Source organism: Anolis carolinensis, chromosome 2, assembly GCF_035594765.1.
Source record: "Anolis carolinensis isolate JA03-04 chromosome 2, rAnoCar3.1.pri, whole genome shotgun sequence".
Lineage (NCBI taxonomy): Eukaryota > Metazoa > Chordata > Lepidosauria > Squamata > Dactyloidae > Anolis > Anolis carolinensis.
The window spans coordinates 145,720,643-145,735,656 of record NC_085842.1 but is presented as its reverse complement, the minus strand read 5'-3'; the positions used below and the strand labels follow the sequence as shown (position 1 = coordinate 145,735,656).

Here is a 15,014-nt window from a genome sequence, read left to right as displayed (position 1 = left end):
TTGCAGCCTTCCCTTTTTCCTACCACATCTACCTTTACCAAGCCTTATTAACTGTTTTCAGTGAGTTATGCCAGCTTATGATATGTCCAAAGTTATGACAGTCTCAGTTTGATTATTTTGATTTCCAATGAAAATTTATGTTTGATTTGGTCTCAGGCCCATTGACTGATCTTTTTGGCAGGCCACAATATCTGTAGAACCTTCCTTCAGTACTATTTTTGAAAATGAGTAGCTTCCATACCCATACATAGAAATTATAGAAGGAATTGCTCACTTTTGTAAAGCACTAATTCATGTCATTTGTATAGTAAAGAAGATACTTTGGAATTCCTGCAGAACATCTTCTGAATACAAAATGTCCAGGCTTGTGTAACATTTTTATTAAGTGATATCCATATTATCCCTTTGACCAATATGCACATGTTTTTACATCCAATTACAATCAAGTTTTTCCTCTGGTGAATATAACTACAAATAAAAACAACATGGTATAATTGTCTATAATATATTGGAAAATACACATTATACATCAAACATAACAGATATATGGAGCACCCCAATACCCAACTAAAATTATAAATGAAGGAAACATCCTCATATTCAATGATATTCCATGAGAGAAAATAAAAGCTGATATGTTTTCAGGTAAAATTGTACAAGATTTCTTTTTTCAAAAGAAATACATAAATCACCATGTCAAATGGCACTTACTTTAATTGTGCTCAGATCCATGGGATGTTTAATGATATCACGATAATCATGAAGCCCAAGTGCTTCCACATCCACAGGTTTGTAGAAGGGCCAAGCATAGGCTGCGTGCTTCTTAGCAAACATTTCTTTTATGATACCGCTACAATACTTTAATTGCTCTGATACTTTGTTACTGCTACTTTTTTCTACCACGTGCTGCTGAGAATCTGGAACATCCTTTTTTGGAGGTTTCACAGGTCGGCTTTCCCTTCGTGGACCTGCCTTGGCAGGCTTGGGTTCTGCAGGCAATGATGAGGACTCGTGGACTGGATCTATTGTTGTTGGGGTAGTAGTGTCTGCTTTCCTCTTCACACCTTTTTTTGTCTGCAAACGCAAACAAACAGTCTCTGTAAACTTTTGTTCTTTTATGGACAATATGTGTCCCATAGACCCTATACAAGACAAAACTAAATAATAAAGATTACATACACACTTCATTATGTTAATGCCAATCACACATTTTAAGGAAAGCTATCAAACCTATATACCAAACATCAATAAAATAAGCATTATGAAAATTGGTGTGGTGTGTGCAAATGTCAGTCAGAAAATGGGACCTCACAGTATTTGAAAAGAGGAGCCATACAAATTAACACAAAGGGGCAAGAAACAAAATACCTGAGGTAAAGTGATAACAAACAAAAGGAGTGATTACAGAGAAGGACTGATAAGTGCAATACAGATGACAAAAGGAAAAAGAACACTAAGAAAGGAATGTCTAGAAGAAAACCAAACAATGTCTATCTGCTGGTAGAGAGGGAGAAAAAGAGGAGACAGTAGCTTGGTGGGCCAAGATGTGCATGGTATATGGAAAGGGTGGTTTCCTGTCAAGTTACTCAGATCTAGAATATTTTGAATGACATATCTGAGAAGGCATCAAACTTATTTGGAAGAGGCACAGATATCACAAGAAGAATATTCTTGTCTAAAACGATATAATATGACCTATATTTCTCTTTATGAAATTGATGGAAACATGTCTACTTAAATTTAATGTTTTTTCAACTGGACCTATTCATCAGGAAATGTACTTTGGACAGCAGCTTTTTAAAAACAAAAACAAAAAACAATCACTTAAAAGTGACTGACTTAAATTCTGGCTTTTATTGAAGAGCTCCATTAATGGAACAATGATTTTTCAAAACGTTGTTTCAACCTGACTATTGATAAAATCAACAATAAACCAGTACTATAGAGAACTCACACAACTCAACTGCTATATTTATAACACAGTGTTATGATTGAGCCTCATGGCTCTGTTTCTGACAGACGTGGGCGTAAGACTCCTCGAGAGTCAGATACTCTCGAGGAGCGAGAGAGAAAAAGACTACGAGACATATTTGCAGCACCATCTGACGAAGAATCTTTCGAAGGGTTTACGGAAAGAATGGAGGAGGGGCTGGTTAGCTCAGAGGAGGATGAGATGGATTGGACTCGGGTAAGGGAGGAATTGGGTGCCACTGGCCATGATGGGACAGAAGATGAATGGGGACCTTCAGGATTAGACCCATGGCTTAGCTGGAGGGATGGGACGGGATCCACAGCTGGAGATGCTGTTGGGCGTAGTCAGAGGTGTTCCAGCTCTGACGAGGAAAGTGATGAGGAAACGCCCGGGTTAAGGAGGACAGCTGACAGTGATGAGGATTTGTAACTGGCATAAAATGGGGCTTGGGAGCAATTGCAAATTGCGTCGGGCAAGGTAATCTGGGCAAACGCTTGGGATTCGTGTGTGTGTGTGGGACGCTTCCCTGAAGACTTGTGTGCTTTCCTGTGCTGAGACGTAAGTTGATTGGAATCCAGGGTCAGACGGCGGGAGGGATTGTGTGGGCATTTGTTTGTGCAAACCTGTGCTTACTCTTATTAGCTTGACCTTCCGTCGTCTTCTTGACGGACGCCATCTCCTGCTTTGAGAACTCGGACTGAACTGACCACGGCTTGTCTTCCCCCCTTCTTGGACTTGGAAAAACTACAAACGTCTGCTTCTGGCTTTGATCTACGGAACGGAACTGGTCTACTCTACTGCTAAAATCCCTGGCTGATTTGTTCGTGTTGGAATCCTGTCTGCTGTGTGTGTGGGAGCGACGCAAGTTACTCTAAAAACAGTGTTGGCAGCAGAGAGGAATCTGCTGCCAATTAGTTGCATTCTTGTATCTTTTGTTCCTTGGCTTTCGTTTTGTTTATACCCAGGCTGAAGAAAGCAGTTTGTTTTTACCCGGATTAAACTCCGGTTTAATCCGGTTTATCTTTTGAACATTTACTTTTGCCCCTTTTTGCTCCTAAAGGCAAAAATTGCCTGGCCCTTGTGTTTTACGGGCATTTTTGAGTTCTGTAATCTAATAAACTCTGTTACTTTGAATCTTGTGGCGTTCTGTCCTTGACAGATTGCCCGACGCCATTAAAAGGTTTATTGCAGCAATAAACCCGTCAGGAAGACGATGGATGAGTTAAGGGCCAAATTAGACCAATTGCAAACGGCTGTGACCGTTAGCCAAACAGCTCATGCCGTGAAAGGACATATTTTGACTCCTGAACGCTTTGACGGAACCAGGTGCAAGTTGCCAACCTTTTTGGCACAAGTGGAGCTTTATTTTTCTCAGCTCAGTGCTCATGCTTTTCCTACAGACACTAGCAAGGTGGCCTTTATTTTGAGTTTGTTGACCGGTCCCGCAGGACAATGGGCCACTAATTTAATTTTGGGAAATGACCCAGTCAAGGACAATTTGAATAATTTCAAAAAGTTGTTAACTGATACTTTTGGGGATCCTCTCCGCACGGAGAACGCTGGGTGGGCTCTGTATCGGTTGAAACAGGGAAAGGGGACTGTTTTGGATTACTTAAATAAGTTTAACCTGTATCGCCACCAGCTGGATTGGGGGGAAAATGCATTCATGCTTTTATTTACTGCCGGGTTAAGTGATATGCTCCAGGATGAATTAGCACGCTTGGAGCCGGCTGAAAGCTGGGACGCCTTAGTAGCTAAGGTGCTGCGTTTAGACGCAAGGTTCGAGGCTCGTAAACATTCAAAAGCAATGTGTGCGCCACCCATGCATGTAACCAGGGCACCTGTGGTGATGGGGGAAGAGCCCATGGAGCTTGGGGTCTTTAAAAAGCTGTCTACAGAGGAAAAGAGCCGTAGGAGGCAGCTGGGCTTGTGTTTGTACTGTGGGAATGCTGGGCATTTTGCCAAAAATTGTAATGTGAAACCTTCCCAGCTTTCGGGAAAAGGCCAGCCCTAGTGCGACGTGAGTCCAACGCACTAGGGCTCCTCAAGCAGTCAACTGAGGGGAGGAAGCATGTTTTCGTACCCATTACATTATCTGTTGGGGGAAAGGAACTTGTTTCTACTTTGGCACTGCTGGACTCAGGAGCCACGGTCTCCTATATAGATATTGAGTTTGCTAAGAAGCATGGCATTCCGAGAGTGCGCAAGGCATGCGACGTGTGGGTGGAAGGAGCAGATGGGAGACTGCTGGAGACTGGGGTGGTTAACCAGGAAACCTCAGCAGTAACGTGGGAGGTGCAGGGAGTAACGGGAACGTTTGTGTGGGATATTACGAGCTTGCCTAGATATGATGTGATCCTGGGGATGGATTGGTTAGCTGTAGTAAACCCACAAGTAGATTGGGCAACACGTAAAGTGATCTTAAAGAGGCAGGATTGTTGCACTTTAAATGTTACTCATTCTGATATGGAGGGAGTGCCTGCTGAGTATGGGGAGTTCTCTGATGTATTTTGTAAAAGAGAAGCGGACAAATTACCACCGCACAGGCCATATGATTGCGCCATCAAGTTGGCAGAAGGTGCGAAACTGCCAGCAGGGAGGCTGTATGCCTTGACTGTACCGGAAAGGCAAGCTTTGCGGGAGTTTCTAGATGAAAATTTAGCCAAGGGGTTTATTCGCCCCTCTAGTTCTCCAACTGCGGCACCAGTATTCTTTGTAGCCAAAAAGACTGGGGAACTTAGGCTGGTCTGCGACTATCGGATCCTAAACAAATACACCATTCGGGATAGGTACCCGCTCCCTTTAATCTCGGAACTGTTATCAAGGGTGCAAGGGGCTAAGGTCTTTACCAAGCTTGACCTGCGGGGGGCCTATAACTTAATCCGTATACGGGAAGGGGATGAATGGAAGACGGCATTTAACACGTGTTTCGGATGCCACGAGTTCCGAGTCATGCCTTTTGGGCTTTGTAATGCTCCTGCGGTCTTCCAGAGGTTCATGAACGATGTGTTCAGGGACCTAATTGACCAATTTTTAGTGATTTATTTGGATGATATCTTGATTTTTTCTAAGGACGAGAAAGAACATCGTCAACATGTCAAGCAGGTTCTGCACCGACTGCGGGCTAATGGGCTTTTCGCCAAGGCTTCCAAGTGCGTCTTTCATGTGCCTGAAGTGGAGTTCCTAGGTCATGTAGTGTCAGGTAGGGAACTTAAAATGGACCCACATAAGGTTGACGCCGTCAACTCATGGCAGGAGCTGAGGACTAAGAAGGATGTACAAAGGTTCTTAGGTTTCGCTAATTATTACCGGGAGTTTATTCCGAATTTTGCAAAGCTCACGGTACCTTTGACGCAGCTTCTGCGCAAGAAACAGCCATTTGTGTGGGGGCGGGAAGCTCACGAGGCGTTTCTACAACTTAAGTCTAGTTTTCAATCGGACAACATACTAACCCATCCTGATGTTGACAAACCGTTCGTGGTAGAAGCGGACGCTTCTAGCTACGCGTTGGGGGCTGTATTGTCTCAGAAGGATTCCTCAGGGACCTTGCGTCCCTGTGGATTTTACTCGCGGCAACTAACACCCTTCGAGCAGAACTATACCATATGGGAGAAGGAGTTGTTGGCGATTAAGGTGGCGTTTGAGGTGTGGCGGCACTGGCTTGAAGGGGCACGGCACCAGATCGTGGTCAGGTCTGATCATAAGAACTTAGAGCACTTGCAAACAGCAAAGAAGTTAAACCAGCGTCAAATCCGCTGGGCTTTGTTTTTCTCCAGGTTTAACTTCAAGGTGCAGTTCGTGGAGGGGAAGGCAAACTTGCGGGCCGATGCTTTATCCCGCAAGCCAGAATTTAAGACTAATGAGCAGGTAGTATGTCAGACCATCTTGCCTACTGCCTCGCTGTGTGTTGTAGATAATGAGCTCGGGTTACATGACCAGATCCTTGAGGCTCAGAAAGATGATGTGTGGACACAGGAGCAACTGATGCTGCTCTCAGCAGGTAACCGTACCATACTGCCGCATCTCCAAGATCAAGACGGGGTATTGGTGCGTAGGGGGCAGGTTTATGTACCAGTGGGGGCCCTCAGGTTGGAGGTGATTAGAGCCCACCATGACGAACCCATGGCTGGGCACTTTGGCAGGTTCAAGACCGTACAGCTTATCACCAGGAGCTACTGGTGGCCAAAGATGCGGCAAGACATACTGCGCTTTTGTGACAGCTGCGCCGTTTGCCAGCAGAGTAAGACGCCTGTTGGGCGCCCTAGAGGGTTGTTGTCGTCTCTACCTGTTCCGGAGAGGCCATGGCAAATCATTTCCATGGATTTTATTTCAGATTTGCCTAAGTCTGGGGGTTATACTTGTATTTGGGTGGTGGTGGATTTATTTAGTAAACTGGCTCATTTTATTCCTTGTTCAACCATTCCAGCGGCCCCTACGTTGGCCTTACTATTTACTAAGCACATCTATCGTTTGCACGGAGCACCCGAGGTGATTATTTCAGATAGGGCTCCGCAATTTGTGTCACGCTTTTGGAAACATTTCCATGAGTGCTTGGGGACTAAGTTAAACGTTTCTTCAGCCTTTCATCCGCAAACGGATGGACAGTCGGAACGGGTTAATGGGCTCTTAGAGCAGTATCTGCGTTGTTTTTGTTTAGATCAACCCACGGCTTGGGTGAAGTGGCTACCGGTGGCGGAGTTTGCTTACAACAATGCGGTGCACACGTCTAGTCAGCATACGCCGTTTGAGCTAACTTATGGCTTTCACCCACGGGAAGGTGTGGCGCCGTCAACCAATGTGGTCTCTTCGGACCCTGTGTATCGCTCTACGGAAATGGCTGCATTGCATGATGTTGCCCGTCGCTTACTGTTGGAAGCTAAGGCAACGCAGAAGACTCAGGCTGACCGCCACAGGCAGGCAGGGGAGGAGTTGGAAGAAGGGGATTTGGTGTGGTTATCTTCCAAACATATTAAACAGGCTGGGGGAAAGTTTGCGCCTCGGTATTTGGGTCCCTTTCCTATCGTTAAAAAGATTTCTTCTGTTGCGTTTCGTTTGCGTTTACCGTCTAGTTTAAAGGTCCATCCAGTCTTTCATCGTTCGCTGTTGAAACTTGATACCTCTAGTCGTCGTGGTGCTATAGCGGAGGGTATCACTGCCACTTCTCCGCCATCGGGGGAGGAGGCCTTTGTGAGAGGGGATAGTGTTATGATTGAGCCTCATGGCTCTGTTTCTGACAGACGTGGGCGTAAGACTCCTCGAGAGTCAGATACTCTCGAGGAGCGAGAGAGAAAAAGACTACGAGACATATTTGCAGCACCATCTGACGAAGAATCTTTCGAAGGGTTTACGGAAAGAATGGAGGAGGGGCTGGTTAGCTCAGAGGAGGATGAGATGGATTGGACTCGGGTAAGGGAGGAATTGGGTGCCACTGGCCATGATGGGACAGAAGATGAATGGGGACCTTCAGGATTAGACCCATGGCTTAGCTGGAGGGATGGGACGGGATCCACAGCTGGAGATGCTGTTGGGCGTAGTCAGAGGTGTTCCAGCTCTGACGAGGAAAGTGATGAGGAAACGCCCGGGTTAAGGAGGACAGCTGACAGTGATGAGGATTTGTAACTGGCATAAAATGGGGCTTGGGAGCAATTGCAAATTGCGTCGGGCAAGGTAATCTGGGCAAACGCTTGGGATTCGTGTGTGTGTGTGGGACGCTTCCCTGAAGACTTGTGTGCTTTCCTGTGCTGAGACGTAAGTTGATTGGAATCCAGGGTCAGACGGCGGGAGGGATTGTGTGGGCATTTGTTTGTGCAAACCTGTGCTTACTCTTATTAGCTTGACCTTCCGTCGTCTTCTTGACGGACGCCATCTCCTGCTTTGAGAACTCGGACTGAACTGACCACGGCTTGTCTTCCCCCCTTCTTGGACTTGGAAAAACTACAAACGTCTGCTTCTGGCTTTGATCTACGGAACGGAACTGGTCTACTCTACTGCTAAAATCCCTGGCTGATTTGTTCGTGTTGGAATCCTGTCTGCTGTGTGTGTGGGAGCGACGCAAGTTACTCTAAAAACAGTGTTGGCAGCAGAGAGGAATCTGCTGCCAATTAGTTGCATTCTTGTATCTTTTGTTCCTTGGCTTTCGTTTTGTTTATACCCAGGCTGAAGAAAGCAGTTTGTTTTTACCCGGATTAAACTCCGGTTTAATCCGGTTTATCTTTTGAACATTTACTTTTGCCCCTTTTTGCTCCTAAAGGCAAAAATTGCCTGGCCCTTGTGTTTTACGGGCATTTTTGAGTTCTGTAATCTAATAAACTCTGTTACTTTGAATCTTGTGGCGTTCTGTCCTTGACACACAGATATTTAGAAATCTTTGTGGGTACAGCATAAATATGAGCTATCAAAGCTAAACCCTTTCCTTTGTTATTATATGCTGTATTTTGCTATGTTCTAGCTGTGGGTTATTTTTGTTACATTTCAGAAAGTGTAACAAAAATACCCAGAGAGAGAAAGACATAAATACAAAAGTGTTTTTTCCTCAAATTGCTCTTGACAATTCATAAGCCAGCATGGATTGGAAGCTTGTATTAAGTTTTAGCATCAAAATGTTCAATTTAGCCATTAAATGGATCATAACAGATATTGATCAATTCCTTTTATGCTTTGTATGGCATAAGCCTAAACATACATACCTATGTAATACATATTCCCTCCTAGAGCACAGGAGCTATAATGCACAATTGCGTATTTCCATGTTCTACTCACCTTCATGGGCTGTGCAGCTGTTGGGATTATTGGTGGGTGAGTCTGAATAGGCTGGGGGGCAGAAGCTGGAGGAGGGGGAGGGGGAGGGGGAGGGGGAGGAGGAGGAGGAGGAGGCGCAGGAGGCTGGGCAGGCACCACAGTCATTACTGGTGTCTGGACAATAAGATCGGGGGTCATAGAAGGAAAGGAATGAGTTGTTTGAGCAGGCTGAGGATTCTGTTGTGGAGCTGGAGTCTGTGATGGGGATGAAGTTTGAGTTGTGTTCTGTACCGCTGAAGCTCCTGCCTTGGATGTAACTGAGAGAACAGAGACAGTGTCACATTCTATACAGAATGTATATAAAAACAAACTTTACAGAACACAATTCTATAATATAAACCAAGCATGGGCAAACTTTTTGCCTTGGGGCCGCATTTTGGGACCTGACTCGAGGGCCGGGCCAGGAGGGAGGAGGGCCAAGCACAGGCTGAGTGGGGAGGGCCCAGGAAAGGACGGGGCCAGGAGAGGGCAGGACAGGACCTGGATCATCCTCAGGTTGTCCTCCCAGAATAAGGACAGGGCTACTTGTCACATCCTTATGCTGGAAGGAAAGCGGGACATGCAGCGACTGTCCTGATTCTCCTTCCCGTCCTCTAATCTTCGGGCATTATGCTGGGAGGAGGGTGGGACAGGCGGCAACCAAGTGTGCTCCAGAGGGCTCTCAGCCACCGCGTGCCTTCCTTGAGCTGTCTTCCCAGCATAAGGATGGGGTCGCTAACACTGTCCTTATGCTGGGAGGGGGGTGAGACACACAGTGGCTGAGAGTGCTCCAGAGGGCACTCAGCTGGTACATGCCTTCTGCCTCTAATTTTGTGGCATAAGGATGTAGCAGGCCACCGTGTCCTTATGCCAAAAGGAAAGGGAAACTGAGGAGGGTCTGAGGTAAGCACCTATCTGGCCCCCAGGCCTTAGTTTGCCCATGCCTGATATAAACCATTCAAAATGCTCTGATTAATGGTAAAGGTAAGGAAACACTAACATCATTTCCCATCAAAGTATTCTGCATTGATTGAATCAAATGTTATTCCAGTAACAAAGACATAAACACCACAAGCTGAAAACACCACAAGCCGAAATCTATTTTTACCTTTGTTCTGCTTGTTTTTGTAATTACAGTTTTGTCTATTCAAAGTTAAAAAGAAGTCCTAGTTTACACATATCAAGTAATCTAGCTTCAATTAACAAATATGTGCCAGTTCTCTGTACTCCGGATAAATCATATTCAAGAAGAACATAATTCAGTAATTTTTCAAATGAAGTAAGAATATTTTTTTTGTCCTGCAATTCTTTGAAAAGGTTAATTTCAGGCAAACTTTATTATTCTGGAAGGCAGCAGGAGTGCAATTCTGTCATCTCAGTATCTGGCTTTCTAAAACCAAAAAACTGGTCCTCTTTATTCCATGGTTATCTCTTTTGATGCTTGAAAGCTTCTGGGTGCTGAATCTGCCTACATGATCCCAACATCTGTATCTGTTCCCAAAACGTTTAGCATACAATGAGTAAAAAGGTTTTTAAAGTATTGATTTTATTTTCACATTCTCTTCTAATCCCTCTTGTTCTATTATTGCATTCATAAAACAACAACAACAACGGATTTAATTCAAGATGAACCCAAACTTTTGAGGTGAGTTTGTAACAGTCCCAAGGGAACATTTTCTTTCCAAACCAGCCTAGTTTTATCTTAAAAAGGGTAAAGAGAAAAGCAAGCTGTCCTTGTCCACGTGCCCGACACACTGACACTAAGCTCTGAACTCCTTTCATGGCTTATGGCGTTAGAAATCTATCAATAACACATATTGTATATACTCATGTATACATCTAGAAATTTTAGGCAGAAATCGATCCAAAAAACCTAGGTCAACTTAATCATGGGTCAATGTAACTATTGTACCTTAACTCTTATCCAAAATGAATCACCCCCTTCTCTGAGTGAAGAGGCAAAATGGAAGAGCCTAATCTATTCCAAAAGAACCTAAAGAAAGCACCAAGCTCTCTGCTGTTAGGCAGCTTCTGGCCTTTAGAATACCTGAGTAGAAAAATGGCTGTGACATCAGCCAGGGGTAAATGGCCCCCTAATAAGGACACTGAATTTATCCACAGGTCATATTAAATCCATAATTTCGGCCACAAACTTATGAGATCAACTTGTACATGAGTATGCATAGCTGGGTCTACATAACAAAATAGTTATGGTAACTTCATCCGATTATTTTACAGAATAATCTTGATTGTAAGATATTTATTCTGAACTGAATTATTTACAATATATTATGAGTTTTGCTGATGGATGACTGAGCCCATGACATAACTGATTTCACAGAAGGCATGAGGAAGTTTAGCCCTCACCCTCATGATGTTTCCTATATTTTCTTCTCTAGAAGTGAATAGCTGTTATTCAGTTCTACAGGGAAAAGAAAACAATTGTTTTCAGGAACATGGCTAGGGTGGAATGACAACTGCCCTCTTACCTTTGACACTTTGTCGTTTCTCTTCAAAAACAAGGAGATGTTGGTAAAGTATATATATTACCTCAACAAAGTCATTTCAAATACAAGTTCACCTTTCCTATACATACCAATATGTAATGGCCATGAGGATTTTTATGCTTCAAAATAAAAGTACAAAACCAAGAAACACAAACAGTAGACCTAGCACCAGTACCTGTTTCTTTTCTGCCACGTCCCCTTCCTTTTGTCTGGACTATAACTATTTCCGTTTCTTCCTGGGTCATTTCAGAGATTTTTTGAAGGAAGAGTTTTTCTAGAGCTTCTGCCATGAGAACAATATCATCCCCTGGCTGAATAAACAAAAATTCAAAAAGGTACACGTTTTTGGAGATATCAGTGTCAAGATATCAGTGTGCAGCTCTTCTGGAGATGCATGAAACTACAGAAATTCACTGTATCATGCAGAAGTTAATTTGGCAGATTGCTATTTAAGACATTTTTACTTTATTTTTTATAAATGTGCAAAATATACAACAATAGCATAACATTTACTGCTTATTTCAAATATCTCTGGATACGGGCACTAAAATCATTCTGTGCCTTTGTTAACCAACTCCAAATTTGCTCTTCACTGCATTCTATCCTTCTTTCCCACACTGGTCTTACTTTTAGGAAATACCAGTTAGCATTGTATAACAGAGGAAAGTACTGCACAAGGAGTCATCCTTGTACAATATCCTGAAAGTTAGTTACACTGACATAGCTCCTGGCTATGTCAAGGTAAGTCACCAAGAAGATTCTGACCTTTTAGTTTTGCTTTTTGAGACTTAAATGCTACCCCACCCTCCTTTTATTTGTAGAGTCTTTCCCCCAAGATCAAATTTACTTTTAAGGCCACAATACATGAATTATTTTGTTGAAACATGACTTAATGACATGTTGAAGCCTCTATAACTCAAAAGTAGTAGGATGGTGCTGTGGTCACTTTCCAGTCTCATTTTTTTTCTTGGATGGATTTTTATTTTCTTCATGGGAAAATGAACACACAAAACAACAATTAAATGCTTAATGAAATTCTAAGTAATCTATAACTCACTATTTTTATTTTTTAATAGCTGCTTGATGGATTAATGTTACCCCTACATTCCTCAAGTCATTTATTCTGGTTTTCATAATTAAGACCTTATAAAATAACATTAATGAAAACTTAAAGTACCCCAATGTTGCCGAACAACCCTTCTATCCCATTAACCTCACTGTCTGGAAGAAATGGGACTTGAAAGTCCAATTAAGATGCGCAATAGGTAACTCGTCCCAAGTTTACAGCCCCTAATGCAACATTGTCTCCAACTGAACTTTGAACACTGGTGCAATACAAAATCAAGATCATTCCGCAATACTTACATACTAGTCGTTTGACCTTGAAAACATACATTACTTTACCTTTTGTTTATCAACTGACCAAATGAACAATGTAATGTTAAAATTTTCACTAATGGGATACATTCATACTTATACATTCAAAGATTAGGAAATTTACTCAGCTTTGTCCAGGTTAATGCTGATGATTTCACATCATCACTCTTTAAGATGGAATATAAACATTATGTTTGAAAAATATGACTGGTAGCATCTATAATCCAAACAATGTCAGGTTTATGCAAAGTATAAACCTTATCCAAAAGGTATACAAAAGTATCAAAATCCAATATTTATTTAGAATATTTGAGCTAGTTGGCTGAAAACCTAAACTGCACTCTTCGTTTTGATCTCAGCAGCACATGTGGTGAGCATGTGATCTAGCATATCTAGCTTAACAGATATATTAATTTAACTTGTCAATTTCAGTTATGTATTCAGTAAGTGCAGAAGACAGTATACAGTGAAAATTATTCTCTAAATTAGTTTTTTAAAGTTTAATCTTGCCTAAAGAAAAACTATGATTTAAAATAAAGACTTTAATCAATAAAGCATTTAAAAATGAAACCTGAAAACAAGTTCACATATAGTAAATCGGATCTTAGGAACTGACATACATATACAATCTCTATGAAATACCTTATTATAGATGTAACAATTTGTAAACATTGTATTGAAGTCCTGGATACATTCTTGAGCATTCCAGTAGTAGTTATTCTCTAACCGTTTCTTTATTGTTCCCATATCCATAGGAGTTTTAATAATTTTATAATAATCCTGCAAAAAAGTAAATAATTAAGTAGGACAAGGAAAAAAATCCATAAAATCTTTTACATAAAACTTTTAAAGATAACATAGCACCTCTAAAACATTATTACTTCCCTCAAAACTATCTTACCTGAGCCTCATGTTTATCAAATCCTGCCACAGTCACTTGGGCACTCTGATGCAAATCTGAAATCTGTTCTCCATTATACTTCATTACAGGTCAACCTAGAAACATTTCTACGGTATCCTCCTCTTTACTTCCTCACACATACTCCTTTCTAGCGCTGCTTTGCTCCTTGTGCCCTCCCATTTTCTACCACTGTTCCAAGCCTTTGTCTCTGATATGCTCCAAAATCCACTGCACTGTTGCCTCACTCCCTTTTATACTTACAGGGAGTTGTAGTTTGACAGCATCCACAGGCTGCTGGAAAGGCCATGAAAACTGGTGTTTCCATAGTGTCTTGAGCACCACTTTGAGCAGATACTGCAGCTGGTTGGTCATGCGCTTGGGTTTGTTAGGATTGGAGGTCTCTGGAGGTGATGGATTAGTGGATAGGGTATTGCCTTGTTGGGGTTGGGCTTGTGCCTGTGTTGTAGACATTTGTGTAGCTTCTAGTCCATCCCCCATTACTGGTAAATTTCTCAGTCTTGTCCCAGGGCTGCTCTCGGTAGACATGCTATTGATCCCATTGCATTCTTCACCAGACACTCTATAAAAATAATGCAATTATATTAAACATGATTTATATATGGTTATTCATTTGCATACAGCTCAGAATGACAATTTCCCCAAGCGTAAGACATACCTACATCTGCTTTTACATAATATACTAGCTGTACCCAGCCACATGTTACTGTGGCCCAGTCTGGTTCAATGAAAAAAACCCAGAAAAGAGTTCTTTCTCCCACCCTGGACCTGCCACAGATATATAACGAGAAGCCTCCCACAGGATGGAAAAACATGTGGTTGTCCCCTGGGCAACATCCTTGGTGACGAAAGCGGCAAGGCTATTCAATGCTAATCAAGTTGGCCAATTGCAACATTTCTTGCAGTGAATCAAGAACACCACTCAGAAAACAGTAGAATGCCAGACATGAAACAATCAGGGCCTGCTAACAAAGGATTTCCCCCAGGCAGGAAGTAGCCAGGGCTTGAAGCAGCAAGGCTATTGAATACTAATCAAGTTGGCCTATTGCAACATTTCTTACAGTAAATAAAGAACACCACTCAGAAAACAGTGGAATACCAGACATGAAACAATCAGGTCCGGGTAACACCTCCCAACAAAGGATTCCCCCAGGCAGGAAGTAGCCAGGATTTGAAGCAGCAAACCATGTAAGGCTAATCAAGTTGTCCAACTGCAACAGTCACACTTGCCTGTAGGAGAAAATAGTTCTTTCTCCCACCCTGGACCTTCCACAGATTATTTCTAGTTACAAACGATTCCTAGTTACAAACAGGGTGAGATAACAAGAAGTGAGAGGAAATCTACCCTCAGGAAGGGAGATTCACTCCTGTAAGAGTTATCATGGGGGGAAAGTATCTCCACTGAAGCTTTATCAATCATCTACCACAACAAGTCTACTTCTGTATTTAGACTTGATAACCC

General features: G+C 42.6%; 1 protein-coding gene across 5 annotated transcripts in view; it reads right to left on the bottom strand.

Annotated features, from left to right (window-relative positions):
• The window catches only part of brd4 (bromodomain containing 4), a 98,444-nt gene that overhangs the window by 43,069 nt on the left and 40,361 nt on the right, over positions 1–15,014 (bottom strand). For all 5 annotated transcript variants that reach the window (XM_016991283.2, XM_008104246.3, XM_003217146.4 and 2 more), the window contains exons 3-7: positions 13,796–14,114; positions 13,276–13,413; positions 11,432–11,567; positions 8,732–9,027; positions 712–1,074 (exon numbers count right to left, since the gene is read on the bottom strand). In XM_016991283.2, coding sequence (XP_016846772.1) covers positions 712–1,074; positions 8,732–9,027; positions 11,432–11,567; positions 13,276–13,413; positions 13,796–14,080 — 1,218 coding nt within the window. In that variant the 5' untranslated portion in view covers positions 14,081–14,114. The remainder of the gene's footprint in view (positions 1–711; positions 1,075–8,731; positions 9,028–11,431; positions 11,568–13,275; positions 13,414–13,795; positions 14,115–15,014) is intronic.